At 36.5% G+C, this 18528-nt stretch overlaps 1 protein-coding gene across 1 annotated transcript in view; it reads left to right on the forward strand.

The window, feature by feature from the left end:
- Window positions 1–345: 345 nt before the first annotated feature.
- The window catches only part of LOC148943381 (ubiquitin-conjugating enzyme E2 R2), a 32781-nt gene continuing 14598 nt past the window's right edge, over window positions 346–18528 (forward strand). Inside the window, exons 1-2 of the mRNA XM_089101857.1 lie at window positions 346–515; window positions 12653–12829. Coding sequence (XP_088957983.1) covers window positions 12662–12829 — 168 coding nt within the window. The 5' untranslated portion in view covers window positions 346–515; window positions 12653–12661. The remainder of the gene's footprint in view (window positions 516–12652; window positions 12830–18528) is intronic.

Raw genomic sequence — 18528 nt, forward strand, 5'->3', positions numbered from 1 at the left:
GTTAAAAATCCCCAATACACAAAATACTACTATATACACTTTATTCCTTATGTAACTCGTATTTTTTTAACATACTCAATTTTTTCAGACAGTATAAATGTCAAATTTCTCCATTTCTGCTGGCCAAGCAAAAAATAATTTTTTTTCTAAACTTTCAACAAAATTTTTCAATATGATTGATTAGAAAACCCAAAAAGAATTCGGAAAATTTAAACATAACTCAGCAAAAAACAGCACACTAGCGATAAAATCTAAAAAATGTAAATGGCAAACTATTCAACTAAAACCAAAACCCTAGATGGCATTGTTGATGAGGAAACGACGAAATTACGAACTTGAATTATTTCTATTGCGTTAGGTATCAGGATTTATGTTTATTGTTCAGTTTAGAGGTTTAGGCTACTTGATAACTCAGTGAAAGTTGAATTAGCCTACGTTCGAAATTGGATTGACTGTCTTGAAGATAAAGAAGCTAAGCCTAATTGAGCATTTTTCAGCTCAGGCTGGTATTACAGGTAAGCCTTTGTGATTAAACAAGTTTTGTTTAGGAAAACAACAACACAGAAGAAATCTCAAGTTAGCTAGGGTGAGGGGTTTTCTTCTTTTGGGGACTTCAGGTTCAGAGAGGTTTCAGATTCTGGTGAAGTTCTAGTTCAGGGCACTCTTGCTAGGCTATCTAGGCTACTGGTTATCTTGGAAAGCAGTGGGGTAAATTTTATGTTATTCATATTATTGACTTACAAATGAAGTAAACATACCACTCAATGCTTTTTTTTATGCTCTTTCCAAATATAATAAATATTTTTGTCAGAAATTAATTTTACCCCCACCCCTATAAATACCAATTCAGGGTAGGCCTATATAGGCTATTTGCATATTAGGGGGGTGGAATTAGCCTAAATTTTATTTATTATGTAAATGAGAGGTAAGTTAAACTCCCCCTAATGTGCAAATATATACACTGAATTGGTATATATAGGGGTGGGGGTAAAATTCATTTTACCTTAATTCACACTTTAGAGCAAAATAAGGCCCATGCTGGATCTGCTCTGCATCAATTATGTTAATTTGGAATGTCACTGTGAAATGGGCTCAGTGATGTTGCATTAGTTGGCAGCTTAGATAGATAAAGTGTCCCCTTTATATTTCCATGACTTGTTGTTCCAGTCTTTGTCATGTTTTGACTTGAAGGAGGCATTAGTGGGTGCAGGTACAGTTTTGTCTTGAAGGTTGTTCAAGTTGTTGGAAATACACTTGGTAAAAAAGTTTTGGTGTATTCTGGTCTTCACTCTTTGCTTTTCTATCTTCTGTGAGTGTCCTCTAGTTGTGTGTTGCCTGTATGTTTTGTGAGGAGAGTATTTTTTGGTTGACTATTATATTTGTAGGTCAGCATCATATCACATCTGCAATGTCTGAAGGCAAGCATTGGTAGTTTTACGTGCTTTAGTCTCTTATCACACGCCATATTTTGCAGACCTGTGATGCATTTGGTGGCATGTCTTTGAATTCCTTCAGTTATTCTGGTGTCATGCTTGTAGGAGAGGCAGGATAGACATGTTCCAAAGTCCAAGAATGGCCTAACAATAGCCTTGTAAAGTCTCAGGAAGACAGTACAGGAGCAGCTGGTGATAGTGCATTTCAGGAGGCCTAGACTCAAATTAGCTTTCAAGACAACTTGTTGCCAATGCCCATGGAACTTCAGCTGCTCATCAACAAGTACTCCAAATCCTGTTCTTCATGACTGGTTTGTAGCTGTATATCAGACTGCAACTTTTGATAACACATGCTAAACTCGTGATGAGGATTGTTGTTGCCAAAATGGAGGACACTGTATTTATTCATTTCAAACTTAAGCAGCCATTGACTGGTCCACTTCTGGATTCTCTGGAGGTCTGATTGCAGGCTTTGTTGAATGGCTGGTCCAAAAAGCTTAGTCATCAGCATCAAGCATGATATTATTTGTGGCTTCCTTTGTGTAATGAGGAAGAGGGTGGGGCCTAGGATGGTACCCTGAGGAACTCCACTGACAACATCACATGGTTTGGATAATACTTTATTGCCATTATTGGTGAAGTCAGACCTGCTGCTCTTGGTCAGTCAGGAAATTGGTCAGTCTTGGTCAGACCCATTCTACTACATCATTGTGGATGCCAACTGCCAATAATTTGGCCCTAAGGTGTCTGTTGGGCACCTTGTCAAATGCTTTGGTGAGGTCAAGCAAAATAAGGTCAACAGGTAATCCCTTCTCCAGAAGGTCAGTGATGATATTGTAGGTTTCAAGTAAGTTGGTGTCAACTGACTTTCTGGGAAGGAAGCTTTGCTGGTCTGGTTGGTGACAGTATACTGTTGGACAGAAGATGTGTTAGAATTTTGGCATTCACAATGCATTCCAGGGTTCTTGCTACAGCTGAAGTTAAGCTGATTGGCCAATAATTCTCTGCATTTGTCTTGTCACCTTTCTTGAATATTGGTGTAATGTAAGAGCTTTTTCAATCCAAAGGCACAGTCTTTGAGTCAAGGGACTTCTGAAATATTTGACATAATGGAGTTGATATCTCATTAGCCAGTTCTTTTAGGAGCCTTGGGTGAATGTTATCTGACCCTACTGACTTATTAACATCTAGCACTTCAAGTTGCTTTGTGACAGACCCTGGAGTAATCATGATAGGTGGCATAAGGTTCAGTAGATATGCAGCGTGCCTGATGAGGTGGCGCCTGTAACTGTGTGGGGGAGAGGACCATCAGGTTTATTGGTAAACAATGAAGCAAATTGTTTGTTGAGTAATTTAGCAATTTTTCCTAGGTCAGTAGTTTTCAAGACATCGGATTTCTTCAGTTTCTTTATTAAAGGTCCACTATGAACTTTGCTGGATATGTAGTTCCAGAACCTTTTGGGGTTTCTCTTGCTATCATCCACAAGCTTGGACTCAAAGTTTGAATATAGTTGTTTAGTGAGATTTTGTAGTTTATTTTGAGCCTTTGCAAACATTTCATAGTGATTATCTTTCCTATCGTGATTAATTTTATGGTACTTGTTCCAGTATTGGCTTTTTCAGTTTTGTTCTCTATGTATCTGAGGGGTCATATGTGGGAGTGTCTTGGGCTTTGACACAAGTTTGGTAGATGTGTGATTTTTCTGGAGCATTGTAAGCTCTTCTTGGAATCTGATCCACTATTGGTTTACCTCCCCTTGAAGGAAAGACCCCCTTCCATGCCACTCAACTCTCCTTTGATTGCTGCATAGTTGGTGCAAGTCTTGATATAATTGTTTGTTATCTTGTGTAAGGCTAAATTGACTTTGATGACAAGGTGGTCACTTTTGCCTAAAGGGGGATGGTAACTTATGCTTTGTAGCTGTTCTTTATTCCTAAAGAATACCAAATCAAGGAGGGTTGGTCTCTGAGAAAGTTGATGCCTTTCCAACAAAAATTATCACTATATTTGGAAAGAGCATAAAAAAAGGCATCAAGTGGTATGTTTACTTTATTCATAAGTCAATAATATGAACAACAACAAAATTACCAGCAGTGGAGTTAGATGGCCTGAAATATATTTTAGTCAGGGTCTAAAATATATTCTGAGAAGGTATTTCCAAGCTATAGGGTAAAAGAGCTCTTTTTGGTAAGACCACTTTTCTTTGGAATTCCAGAAAAATAGCAATGGCTTTTTGGACCACCCCTATTTTACTATAGCATGATACAATGTGAGGGCAGTAACAAGAACTCCGCCTTCTAGGACAAATTTTCACCAATAATTTGTCAGCATCAATTAAAAATGTGGTTTCTGTTTTGAAAAGCAATTAAAAAGAAAGATTATATTTAATATTTGTGATTTATAAAATAAATATCAAGCAACAAAAATTACATTTCTAGAATCAGCTTTCTGTTAATATGTGAATAAAACTGAAACACTAAAAGGATATATACATCAAAATAGGATAAATAGTATTTCCAAAAAGGGATCCTTGTAGGTAAGTCAATAAACTAATAATTTTAATTGTTTGATCCTAAATAATTGCAATAATAACCATATTGATACATAGCTTAGGATTTTTAGCTATTCATTAATATATACAGTTCTTCTCAATTCTTCTTTGGTAACCAGATGTGAGGGTTTGAGCTTTAAATAACTTTGCTCAATTGGATACTGGTTTTTAACCCTATTTCTGCTTTTTCCTTATTTTGTTAAAGTTCTAGTGCAGGAGCTCACTATTTATAAGCCTACCTTGGAAAGGCCTAGGCAAGTTAGGAAAATAAAACTTTCAGGAATGAATCCAAGGCATAAAATATATCCAAGAATTTTCAATCTTTTTTTCATTGACTTTGGTTTTGAAAATATAATTCCTAGGCTATTAGCCTACCTTCAATTGAAAAATGGTGCAATCTAAAGATTTTTCCTTTTGAAGCTCCAGAATTAGGGACTGACAAGTTGTTTATGGTGTTGTTTAGTGATCATATGCAGTTGGATCATCAGTAGTTAAGTTTTGATTTAGATGACAACTCAGCATCTGGACTATAATTGAAAATGTCAATATAACCAGTAAGCCTACTGAATATACCATCAGAGAGTTGGTTCTAATCAGGGAAAATCTTTGTGTAAAAGCTATTGTGTGAGGACCCTGGTTATGGTAAACTGCTTAAAAGTTTCAGACAATGAACTCTGGTGGTTGGATCAAGAACAAAAAATAATCCTGAAGCAGTGTTAGACTTCATTTGCTTGTAGGTTAGAATGGTATCACCCTTTTTTCTTCTATACACAAGTGTTAGGAGTATCAACATAGCTGATCTTGCTATGCTCTCCTACCAACATCTCCTTTTGCTGTAGTAAAAAGACACACAGGTTAAAAGTTTTGCTCTTACTGTAGTAAAAAGGGGTGGTCCAAAAACCCATTGCTATTTTCTCCTACCAACAAGGTAAGATAGTTGCTTGGTAAGATAGTTCCTGCATGCTAGGTTTTAAACTATTAAAATGGCCAGAACTTTAATACTTATTTTAAAATGCAGAGAGGCTAGAGACATTCAAGCTTGGGTTGTATTTGTCCTTGATATAGTACATTAATGACTTTATGGCAACAAATGGAAAGGGTATGCTTGATCAGCCCCAGAGCTGAACTAGTACTAGCAGCAGACTTTTCAGCATGGGTACTGAATTTCAGTTCATTGCCAATAACAACATTTAAGATATTGCTCAATTATTACTAAAGAGATTGCCTCTTTTTTCTTTGGAGATTTATTGAATGTTTTGGGAACATGGGGACATTGACTATCTTATTACACATGGGTGTCATGCTTATAGGTTGATAGTTTTCAGCTTGGTCCTTTCTGAATATGAGGATTAGGTGGGCAGTTTTCAAGTCCAGTGGTAGTCTAGAAAGACTCAGTGATAAGCTGAATAGTAAAGAAATTTTTTGAGAAAAGACTGCTGTTGTGCTGCTTGACATTTATGTAGGCTACAAGAATGAATGCAGTTAGGACCAGAAGATGTAACAGCTTTAAGAGATACAAGTTCCCTTAGAACCATTACCTAAGTTTACAGTTTGGAGCTAAGTGATGGTCCACAATGGATCTGTTGTTCTCTTTGTTGAAGATGGTAAATTTTTTACCATGCTTTACTTAACTTGCTTCCTCTGTCTATATGTCTGAGGCCAAAATTTGAGATGCTTATTTCAACCCTTTCCTCTCATCTGATTTTGATCAAAATTTGTTTACAGCTTTGCTTTACCTTAATTCATTGCCAAAAAAATTATTTTCCCCTTATTAGTCCATTTGCAAGACATGATTTAAAAAAAAAAATTTCTTATAAAGTATTTATTTATCACCATGTTAGGGTCCAGTGACTTGCTGTAAGTGAGGTCTGCTGGAGAGATGCAATTTAAGCCCAATTGGTAAGAGTGACCACAAGGTAGGTATGGCCCTTGATAACAATTCTGTAGTGATTCAAAGCTGACACCACTGCACAACAGCAACTTCGGATACAGTATACAAGATGGTTGTGTATGACAAGTGGTATTAGTGCCACTCATGTTTCCATAACTTGTGATTCCATTCCTTATCGAGTCTGGTTTAGTACAGGATGTAGCTGTGGATACAATCACTGTTTTGGCTTGAAGAGTATTCCCAATTGTTGATAACACTCAGAGAAAAAATTTTTCTTCATTTGTGCATTGATAGGATGTTATGATAGATTGTGTGAGTGGCCTCTTGTATGTTACTGGCTTGAATGTTTGGTACAGAGGAGGCTATTTGGTTGTGCATTGTACTTGTAGGCTGGCATCTGAAAACAAATGTTGGCAGCTCCAGCTTCTTGTTGTAAGGGATGTCATTTAGGCCAGCTAGGCACTTTGTGGTGCATCTCTGAACTCCCTTGATCAGACTAGTATCATTTTATTAAAAAGAGGGGTAGGACATCCACCAAAATTCCAAACAGGTTTGACTGTTTGGAATTATATACTCTTAAAAAGATTTTGTAGTTGGAGCTAGTTATGGTGCATTTGAGGAGACTGAGGCTTGAAGTTGCTCCTGACACTGCTTGTTGCTAGTGGCCATGGAACTTAAGTTGTTCATCTATCAGTACTCCTGTATCTCTTTTTTCTGTACTTGTCTTAAGTACTGAGTTTGACAGTGAATGGGGATCCAACATTTTGTACTGGTGATGGGCTGTTGCTACCAAAGCAAAGGACACTGCACTTTGACATGTTGAACCCAAGTGGCCAATCTTGGGCCCAAGTTTGGATTTTAAGAATGTTACACTACAGGCTTTATTCATTTGCAGGTCCAAACAGTTTGGAATCATCAGCATGGGAAAATTATGTTGTTTTGTATTCCATTCACCATACCATTGATGTATATGAGGAATATGGTAGGATCCAAAATGGTGACTAGAGAGACTCTACCTACAATATCATATGCTCTTGTGAAAGTCTTGTTACTGTTGGCTGAGAAGAGTCTGACGATTCAGAAAGCCCATGACCTAATTCACTATGTCTGTGTGGATACCTGCTGCCATAAGTTTCAATCTGAGCTAGTAGTGAAGCATCTTCTCAAAGGCCTTAGCCAGGTCTATTAAAATCAATTCCACAGGGATTCATTTATCCCAGTGATGTGTTACAGTGCTGTATGTCTGTAGGAGATTGGCCTCAACCAATTTCCCTGGTTGAAAGCCATGCTAGTTTGGGGACAGGATTTAATTGGGAAAGAGACATGTTAGTATTTCAGGATTCACAATCTGCTCATGGATTTTAGCCACTGTTTGAAGTAAGACTGATAAGTCTGTAGTTTTTGCTTTACTGTGACCTTTCTTGAATATTTGGGTGACCTTTCTTGAATCAAGCAACAGTTGGAACATATTACACAGTGGTTGTGCAATTTCTTTTGGCAAGCTCCTTCAGTGGTCTTGGATCCATATTATCAGTACTGGTAAACTTGATGACATCTAGTGCTTAATGTTGCATTTGGACAGCTGGAAGGGAGAGTTGAATAGGTGGGATTGGCTTAGGGGTGTCAGGGTAGCTTATGAGGAAGAGGGCCATCTGGTTGACTGGTAAAAACTGATGCAAATTGCTTGTTGAGAAGCTCAGCAATATCCTTCAAGCTAGTTATGAGTATCTCTTTGGCATCATCCATAGTGAGTGTTTAGTCAGAGTACCAACTGTCCTCTATGGTGTTTTCTCAATATTAAGGGGGACGGGAGGAGGAATTTGCAGGAGGTGTTCTTGCAAACCTTAATGATAGTTATATTATAATAGTAATAATAATATTATTATAATAATAATAAATTCCAAGATTTTCCAATTAAGAAGTGGCACCAAAAATGTTGTTTTCAGTGCTATATCTCACTTACAAATGATAGAATTGATAAAAAGCACGTAGATGTAGATAAAAAAAAGCATGTAGATATAAGAGCAAAAGTTTTCAAATGAGCCATTTAACATCACTCTAAAATGTTCTAGTAACCCACTCGCCCTAGCTTTTCCACTTGAGACATGGCACCAAAAGTGCCGTTTTTAGTGCTACTTGAAACTTGCAGATGGTGGAATTTATTGGAAGAACGTAATATGAGCTATCAAAAATCTATCTAAGATGTTCTGGTAGCCCGCTAGCCCCACCCCTTGAGAAACGGCATAAAAAATGCCTTTTTTGTGCTTTATGGCACTTGCAGACAGCGGAATTTATATAAACCACGTACATATGTAAAATAGTTTTTGAATGAGCTCTTAAGCATCTCTCTATGATGTTCTAGTAACCCGCTAGGCCTGGAATAAAGAAGAAAAAACGACTGTTTTAACATTTTTTAACTCTTAGTTAGTATGCGCTGTGGTTTGCTCTTTACTAGGTTGTAGCTAATGCTTCAACCATGACAAAGAGTTAATTGCAAAATTTCCTCAGAAACTAGTTAACATTAAAAGCTGTGAAATCTAGTAGATGGTAGAATTTTTAGAAACCTTGTAAATATAAGCAATAGCTTATAATTGAGCCATTAGACATCTATCTACAACAGTGTGGTAGCCTGCTAATGTTTCAGTGGGTTACTGATGAACAGACAATTTACGAAACTTACTAAGGGGGCTGGGAGGGGAGTGTAAAGGAGGGGTCCTTGTGAACCTCCAGTTATGGGTTCTGGAACCTAACTATTACAATGATACCTGTTTTGTACTTCAAAGCTTTTCCACTTAAGAAATGGCACCAAAAGTGTTGTTTTCAGTGCTATATCGCACTTACAAAGGGTCGAATTGATAAAAAAAAATCATGTATATGTGAGCAATAGCTTTCAAATGAGCAATTAAACATCACTTTTATAAATTCTTCTTGCCTAATAGCCCCAGCTTTTCCACTTGAGATACAATACCAAAACTGTCGTTTTTATTACCTTTTTGAACATGATGAAGGTGGAATTTATATGAAAGATGTAGATATTAGCAAAATCTTTTATATTAGTTACAAAAGGTCTGTCAATGATGTTATGGTAGCCTGCTAGTGCCACCACAAAATTAAAGTCCTGCAAACACCAATATATTAAATTACATTATTAGAGGCGTGGTTCTGTCAGTACAGCGCTGGACTTCAAATTAGATTGTCATGCGTTCATGCGATTCCAGCTTGGATTTTTTTTCCATCATGTTTGTCCCTTCTTATGATTACTTTTCAGATAATCCACTATTTTTGTGAGTACGATGCACTCGTTTTTTAATGCATATCCCGGGAAGGCAGATTTTCAACCAATTACTCATATCCATGTGCTTTTTTATCAATTTACCATCCAAAAGTGCCATATAACACTAAAAACGGCACTTTTGGTACCACTTTGTATGTGGAAGAGTTTGGAAGCATAAAATGGTACCATTGCAATAATTATGGTCCAAAGCTCTTAACTAGAGGTTTATAAGATCCCCTCAAATTCACCCCCCCCCCCCCTTCCAGGCGCTCTTAGTAAGTTTCATAAATCGTCTAGTCATATTAAAAGTTTAAGATTGTTGCAAAAACAAATTAACTAAAACTAAAACTTTTCAGCTGAACAACTACCAACAATTAAGCTCGATTGATCAACAGTTTTGAAATGAACGTTCAAACTTTACTCTGTGATGAAGCCTGTGTGCTAGTTCTAACAGCAGTAATTGAGGGAAAGGGACGTATCTTGCCCCCTTAGTTTTTGCTCTTTCCTAGGTTTTGAAATCACCTTTTTTGGGTCATTTCATTGGAAAAGGCACTTGTTTCATTTAAAAACTTAGGGAAACAACCGAAAGTGCACTTTGTGGGAATGTGCTTTCAAGTCAAATTTATAAAAAGTGGTTAAGTATAAATATAAGCTTTTATATTAGCCCTTAAACAGTTTTATTTTGTTACAGAAGCCTTCTAGTTTTTGCTAGTCAGTAGGTGATTTATAAGGCCCTGTCTTCATTATGGCTTTCTCAGGCAAAGTCGGCAGAGTAAAAACAGTTTTTTGCTCATCAAAAAACTTGCGTTTCTGAAAAACATGTATTGTTTTGTGAAGTATGGATAATGAACTTTATGTTGTAGACTGAAAGTTTTTCTTAGCTGTTAAGTTTGTTTGCAGTATTTTTTGGAGATGTCTTATCTGCCCTACATTGGTGATAATTAGAAATTATATTAAAAATAAGTTTTCAACTGAAACTAAGAAGTAACATTAAAACATAAAACGAACATACATTATTCCGTATAAATAAAAAAAATTATGGCAGCGTTGTTTCTACATCAACTTTTGATCAAGATCGAATAAAGATTAATTTTAACAAAGTTTTTCCAAGGGAAGTAAAGAGCAAACTTGAAACTTAAAACGGACAAAAATTATTGCTTCACAGCTTATTTAATATACATTAATATAACTAGTACAAATTAACCAATTAATTATGTTTCCCTATGCTTTTAGGATTTATTTTTTCATAATCCTGTACCTTAAAAAACTTCTTGTTAATAATAATATTAAATAACTTTAAAGAGCTTCAAAAAAATAGAAACTTAAACTTAAAAATCTTAAAGAAAAAACTTAATAATAAAGATCCAAATGTTTCATTGTCTCATCCAGAAGCCTCTTATCAGCAAGAAAAAAACAGCAAAACTTAGTTTAAATAGACAGAAAAAGGATTATTGAGAAAAAAGAAAATAAACACAAATGTTATGTGAAAACAAAATGAAAATGAAGAAAACACATCTAACAAAGTCCAATAATATATTTCAGTTAACTAATCAAACAGTTCGTGGTAACGAACTGTAAGTAAGAAGCAACCCGGGTCAAAAGTAATTGAAACTCTAAAAACCGGAATTTTGATACTCATAAATACGTACATCAATGGAATTAGATTTTTCTGCTGATTTCAAATACATAAGTTTAGTCTTACCCATCAAGTTACGCGCCTGAGAAAATTTGCCTTATTTTCGAAAAAAAGGGGAAACACCGCCTAAAAGACATAGAACCTTAATGAAAATCACACCATCAGATTCGGTGTATCAGAGAACCCTACTATAGAAGTTTCAAGCTCCTATCTGCAAAAATGTGGAATTTTGTATTTTTTGTCAGAAGAAAGATCACAGATGCGTGTTTGTTTGTTTGTTTTTGTTTGTTTGTTTTTTTCTCCAGGGGTGATAGTATCGATCCAGTAGTCCTAGAATATCATAAGAGGGATCATTTGGATGGAAATTAAAAGATCTAGTGCCTTTTTTAAGCGACCAAAAAAATTAGATGGTTACTAGGCCCCATCACACGCTGATGTCTTCCCAAAGTAACCCAATACATATTTTGAGGCAGTCAGTTGAATTAATATAGTCAGAAATTAAACAAATAATATATAGGACGATGACTTAATCCCCCACAGTCCCGGGGGAAATGGCTACAAACTATGAGCTGTGCCTATTGTTTACATATAGTATTGGTTGTTGGGAAGTATACAGACGTTTCAGGAGGGATTTTTTTCTGGTGGGGGGGTCGGAGGAGGGGTTACGGGGGAGGATCTTTCCATGGAGGATGTTTCTTTGGGGGAAGGGACATTTCTATGAAGGGGACGCCGGATTTCCCAGTATTATTTAAAAAACGATCAGAAATTAAATATATTAAAAACAAGTTTTTTTCAACTGAAAGTAAAGAGCAACATTAAAACTTAAAACGAACAGAAATTATAACGTATATGAGGGGTTTTTTTCGCCCCCTAGTCAATACCTCGCCCTTTTTGCAAAAGTTTTTTTTAGTACTTTCAAAAGAGCTATCTATTCTAATTAACCGGCCTTTGTAATTCAGGGGTTTGTGATTCGAACAAAATTCGAACTTTAGCGTAGAGAACGAGGTATTGACTAGGGGGTAAGCTCCCTAATAGACGTAATTAAAACATATGAATATAAAAGTTCGTTACGTAAGTTAATTCGCAAGTTACGTCAGATCAAAATTTCGAGAAAGCCATTTAGCCAAAAAAAGTAAAATTAATATGCAAATTTTGTTTTAATTATTCATGTGCGGTGAGCCAAAATCAAAGCTGCATTAATTCAAAAACTTTCAGAAATTAAATAAAAAAAACATGTTTTTTTTAACTGAGAGTAAGGAGCGACATTAAAACTTAAAATGAACAGAAATTATTCTGTATATGAAAGGGGCTATCCCCTCCTCAATGCCTCGCTCTTAACGCTAAAGTTTGACTCTGTAACACAACTTTATTTTTTAAAACAATAAGAAAAATTTAGCGTAAAGAGCGAGGCATTGAGGAGGGGACAGCCCCTTTCATATACGGAATAATTTATGTTCGTTTTAAGTTTTGTGTCGCTCCTTACTTTAAGTTAAAAAAAACTTGTTTTTTTTATTTTATTTAATCACTATACAAAAGACAGGATGTCTGTTATCTTAACTATCCTCTTATATTTTAATCTTGCAAAATAAGTCACAATAATAGAAAAATAAAATCATATACAGTTCAAGAAACATCATGCTTGAAATACTGAGTGGATCCTTTCTTATACTAATCTAGCCAAACCTTTGGGAAGGAAACTTGGTAAGATTATTTTTTGTATTGGTCTGTTACAGATCCAAGATGAATTTTTAAAAAACAAACAAATAGAAAAAGCAAAAAAAAGTACTAATGGCAGTGACAAACACAATGTAAGCCTTGAATTGTAACTGTTAATATTTAGTGTTTGAGTATCAACTTTAATTTCAGGGAAAGAAAATGGAGGCAAGCAGCAGTGCTTCAAGAGCCTTGCAGCTGGAATATAGGAGCCTGCAAGAAGAACCGGTTGAAGGTTTCCGAGTAAAAATGAATGAAGAGAATATGTTTGAATGGGACGTTGCCATATTTGGTCCTCCTGATACATTGTATCAAGGTGGATACTTCAAGGTAAATTTGATACGTTTTTCTTGTCAAGCCGGTTCTTGTTGCATTACCTTGAGCCGATTGAACCGGTTGAATCGGTATAGTATTTTTATAAAAAAAAGTTTTTTAGAAAAAAAACTTCACATTTTAAAATATAAATTAGTTTACGAAATCCAGATATCATCAAAACGGTTCAGAAATAGAAATTCTTCATATACATTTTATCAAGGTGGATACTTCAAGATAAACTTGATAAGTTTTTCCTTAACGATTCATATTTGTAAGTAGTCTTTATGTCTGTTCAGAAAAAAAAACTTCACATTTCAAAATATAAGTTACTTGACGAAATCCAGATATCACCAAAACGGTTCAGAAAGAGAAATCCTCCATATACATTGTATCAAGGTGGATACTTCAAGATAAACTTGATAAGTTTTTCCTTAACGATTCATATTTGTATGTAGTTTTTATGTCTGTTCAGAAAGGAAAAAACTTCACATTTCAAAGTATAAATTAGATAGATAGATATTTATTTCAAAAATTCCTATCATAGCCAAATCAACAATATCAGAATGACAAGCATTCCTTTGTCAAAATAATTGTCAAAAATAAATTAGTTGACGAAATCCAGAGATCGCCACAATGGCTCAAAAAGAGAAGAAAACATGCTACCAAATGAAGAGATGACAAAACCCTAACATAAAATCTTAAATTAGCAAGAGCATCAAAATGAAAACATCTTAGCCCTGGTTCTATTCTTCAGTCTATTCACACCTGGAAACTGGGATTTTTTTACGGATTTTTCTTTTGGTTCTTTAATATCTCTAATTATTAAGAATTTGTTTTACTATTAAGAAAAATTGCAATATTATTTTTTATTATTTAATTTACTATTGAGAAAAATAAGATTTTTTATTGTGTAAGTTCTCTCCATACCTGACGGATATAATAAATATAATAAATGTAAATATAATAAATAATATAGGATATAATAAATGAAAAATAAAATCAAATAGGTGAGAAAAAATGAGGATTATGTCAGCCAGTAGCAAACTATGAAAATGAAAACAAGTAGATATTTCGACAAGAACCTCCACTAAGTCATGCTCAGTGCTCAGAAAAAAAAAACAAAGACAAAATTAGTCGTCAAAAGTTAGATTTTGACGAAATCTAAAATCTAATAGATTTTATATATTTTATTATTTTGTTTTATTTTGGACCAGGGCACTTCGCATTGAAGGAGTTGTCGTAGAAACTTCGAAAAGGGCTCATCCGATTGGAAATGGAAAGGGCTACTGCCTTTTTAAAAGGCAGTAGCCCTTTAAAAAGGCAGTAATCTGTCTTTTTAAAGGCTGGTTACTGCCTTTTTACAAAAATAATAAGATTGATTATTCTTATTATTTATTATTATTTATAATAAAAAAAAAATATCTACTTGTTTTCGTTTTCATAGTTTGCTTCTGGCTGACAAAATTCTCGTTTTTTCTCACCATTTTTCATTTGTTATATCCTGTTTTTCTTTGTTTTGTACGTGTGGATTTAAAATATTGCAACTAGTCTATAAAAGCTAAATCAGATTCAGAGCAGTCTTCACCAGAAATATTCAGATTGTATATTTACAATTTATTAAATATTATATATATTTTTTTACGTCAAAATACATTATTTCTTAACCTGTGTAATTTAGATTTATCCATAGATTCGGCTTGATCTTTGTATACCTTGCAGAAATTGTATGAGTGTTTTTTTTTCTCATTTATAAGTTTTACGTCAAGTTTCGCCAGAACACAAAACGTGCATTTTTATGGCACAATTTAACATTTTTTATTAGAAGGGGGTGGGAGGTGGTGACATTTGGACCAATTCAATAGGTTTGTATATTTGCCCCTTTGTAATTTTGTATTTAATTGCAATTTGCTTTTAAAAAAATATCTTAAAGATACTGTGAAAAATATCATGATAAAAATAAATACCAATAAAAACAAATTTTATGGAACTAGTCTAGCTAATGTTATTATGGATTTACTCTCTTTACTTTGTTGTCAAAGATGCATTAATATACCTAAACAAAAAGAACAATAATAATTGCTATTTATTAATTGCCTTAATTACGCATAAGTTATCCTTGATATGAGGTGTGAATCTCACCCTCTTTAACGATTGCTCTTTAAGTTGAAATCTGTACTAGTATTTCACTTGAGCGTATTTTAGAGTGTAATAAATAGATGGCAATGTCACGCAATAAATAGCTGGCAACGTCAGCAATAAATAGATGGCAATGTCACGCAATAAATAGATGGCAGTGTGTTACTTGCTGATTTCCTTTCAAGAAATTTTAAGTAAACATTTTGTCATTTCTAACAAATGCTAATAAGCCCTTTTGTTCTCAAAGTACTTTAATTCAAAAATTTAACTCCTAATCGTGTTGCTTCTTTTACACTCACTCTTCAAATGTTAAAGGTTGGGTGGAACTTGGTTGAGGGGATGGCTTCCTCCCTCATTATTCTGCTTATTTAAAATTATAGTGGTACCCTTTATTCCCTTGTAAAAGAAGAACACTGTATCTTAATTAAACTCTGCGTCATAATAAATTTCTTACTTACTTCACTTACTTAGGTCCTGGCCATCCTCGTGGGACGTTTTGGGACCACTCCTCTTGCTAGCTCATGCGTAAGGGCTCGGTACATTGCTCTGTCTGGTGCGATACGTGATAACTGGGCTATCTTGACGTTGTCGAAGTGGAAGTTCTCCATCCATCGTTTTAGTGGTCTGCCTCGTGGACGAAGGCCATAAAGGGATCCTTCGAGGGCGATTTTCGGGAGGTGACCCGGCTCCATTTGCTTGGTGCGGCCGAAGCAGCGCAATTGTTGTTTCTTGATTTTAGTGAGAATGGTTTAAGTGGACTGGAGCCTTTGATGTACTTCTACATTTGTGATTCGGTCAGTGTATTTGATTCTAGCAATGTTTTTCTCGTCTTCGGTTTTCAGAGTCCATGTTTTGCATCCATAGATAACTATGGGGATTACTAATCTGTTGAATAGGCGCAACTTGAGTTTGTTGGATAGGTGGATACTTTTCCAGAGGTTGGCTTGTCTTCGGAAGCTACTTAGAGCTATGGAAATTATCTGAGGAGACTTGGCTACCAAGGTACGGGAAGTGGTCAACCGTTTCAACCTGTCTCCCGCCTATAGTGATAATCAGATTAGTTTCAATATCATCAGCGTAATCAAGATTTGTCTATTAGCAGCCCTCCTATTGTTGCGCCATATTCCGACTGCCTCAGTGACAGAACGGCATTTAGAAAGAGGTTGAAAAGATGTGGTGATAAGATGCAACTCTGGAGAACTCCTGACGAAGTTGTGAATTCTTCTGACAACCCATCAGCAGTTATTACTTGGGCTCGGAAATGGTCGCACTGACTCTTGATTATTTGGACTACCTCAAAAGGGGTCCTGTAGTGAAGAAGGATATGCCAGAGTTCTTCGCTCCATATCAGGTCAAATGCCTGATGGAAATCAACGAATAGTTGGTAGAGTTCTTTGTCGAATTCAATGTATCGTTCCATGAGCTCTCGAACGACACATATCTGATCGATTGTTGATCTCCCAGGGCGGAAGCCGGCCTGATATTCTCTAATGGAAAAGGCAGTTATTGCTTGTGTGCGTCGGAGCAGGACTTTTGTCAGGACGCGTGTCTGGTGGCTCGTGAGGCTTATCGGACGGTAGTTTCCGCACTCTTTCTTTGACTCCTTTTTATGAATGGGTACAATGGCAGCCGTGCACCATTGACGGGATATGTGTTCGGTTTCCCCACACCGCAGATACAATGGCATGGTACAGATCAGTTATATCATCCAATCCGACGTTAATGAGTTCAGTGGTGACTCCGTCTGGACCAGGGGCTTTTCCATGTTTAAGCGACTTGATTGCTGACTTGGTTTCTGACTTGTTTGGGGGTGGTGGTCTGAGTTCTTGGTTGTTTATAGGGAAGCGGGTTAGTATTTCAGGATCTTTAGCTACTTGGGGATTCAATTTATCGTTGAAGTATTCTTTCTATCTTTCATGTTTCATCTTTGAATCGCTAATCTCATTTCTGTCTCTGTCCATGATCACTGGCGTTTGCGGCTTTTTTTCGGCTTAACTCCTCTACCATTCTGAAAACTGCTCCGCTGTTCCCCTTCTTGAACAGTACTTCGCAGTCTTCGCATTTCTTCCGCAGCTGGCTACGTAGTGCCTTTCTGATCTCTCGCTCTACTCTTCCCTTGAGGAGCTTGTAAGTATCCCGGCTGTGGTGGTTGGATGTATTGCAAAAAAGTCGCTTATCCTCGCATAGCGCAATGATCTCATCTGTGATCTATGGTTTTTCATCGGGAGTTTTTTGTCCGAGGACGTTCTTCGCTGTCTCTATTATTGCTGATGTGGCCTGCTCGGTCAGGGAGTCTATCTCATTAGTGGCGGTCAAGGGAGAATGATTGTCCAGGATATCTGGGAATTTTTCAGGTAGAGTGGAATCTCGCAGTAGATCCACCCGATCCACCCGGAATCTTGGGATTTTTGTTGCTTTTTACAATTTTCTCATTCTCAGCTTGAACCTTGACATCAGGAGAGTGTGGTCAGCGTCGAAGTCTGCTCCAGGTAATGCTACTGTGTCTAGTACGGAGGACTTCCAGCGCTTCGATATCAGCATATAATCGATCATGTTCTCGGTTTTACCGTCTGGGGATCTCCAGGTCACTACGTCGATGGCGGTGTTTGAACATTGTGTTCGTGACAAATAACTCATTTTCTCGAAAGAAGTGGAGCAATCGTTCGCCTCTCGCATTGAGTTTTCCGTGACCAAAAGTCCCCATTATGTCAGACCGACCGGTATTATCCGTACCTACTGTAGCATTAAAGTCCCCCATGGCAATCAGTACGTCTTTCTTATGGATTTGGTCAATGACGCTTTGTAGTGTGAAATAGAATTCATCGCATTCTTCCTCACTTTTGGTGGAGTTTGGGGCACAGACTTGGAAGACAATGATATTCTTGGCAGTTCCCTCCAATCTTAAGACGGCTATTTTTTCTGAGACTGGGGTGAAAGAGATTAGAGATTTTATGGCAGTTGGTGATACGAAGAATCCTGCAGCTTGTCAATGAACTCCGTCCTTGCGGCCAGACAACAAGAAGGAGGCTCCAAAGAGGTTTTCCTCACTCGTTCGGGGGAGGTGAGTCTCAGAGAGGCCGATAACATCCCAATTGTACCTCTGTAGTTCTCTAAGAGTAAGATCTAGTTTTCCCAGTTTGGCAAGTGTTCGGATGTTTAGCGTACCAAAGTGTAGGTTTTTTTTTGTTGGAATAGAACAACCGTGTGGATTTTCACCCCGGGTGGGGGTCATCCTAGGCCTAGGATCGTCGGTTGCCCCGGACGCGGTAGTTTCGTTGGTTATCCCGGAGGCAGTAGTATATAAAATCGCATCATCATCATTCAATATTGGTTGTTCGTCGGTTATCCCGGACGCGGTAGCAGATGTTTGCATAATATTGAGCCCTTTTTTCATGATTTCAAGAGAGGTGGTTTAATAAATTTCAGCTTAATGTAAAATAACATTCAGGGTTATCATAATATGACAATACATATTATCATAATACAGCTGCTTCATAATTATGAGGGAGCTGTTGCTCACTCCTCCCCTTCAACCCCTACTCTTTACACTACTGTTAAATTTTTGTGTTACAATGCTT

Source organism: Artemia sp. Qi Xiang Cuo, chromosome 15 (assembly GCF_049724085.1).
Source record: "Artemia sp. Qi Xiang Cuo chromosome 15, ASM4972408v1, whole genome shotgun sequence".
NCBI classification, from domain to species: Eukaryota; Metazoa; Arthropoda; class Branchiopoda; order Anostraca; family Artemiidae; genus Artemia; species Artemia sp. Qi Xiang Cuo.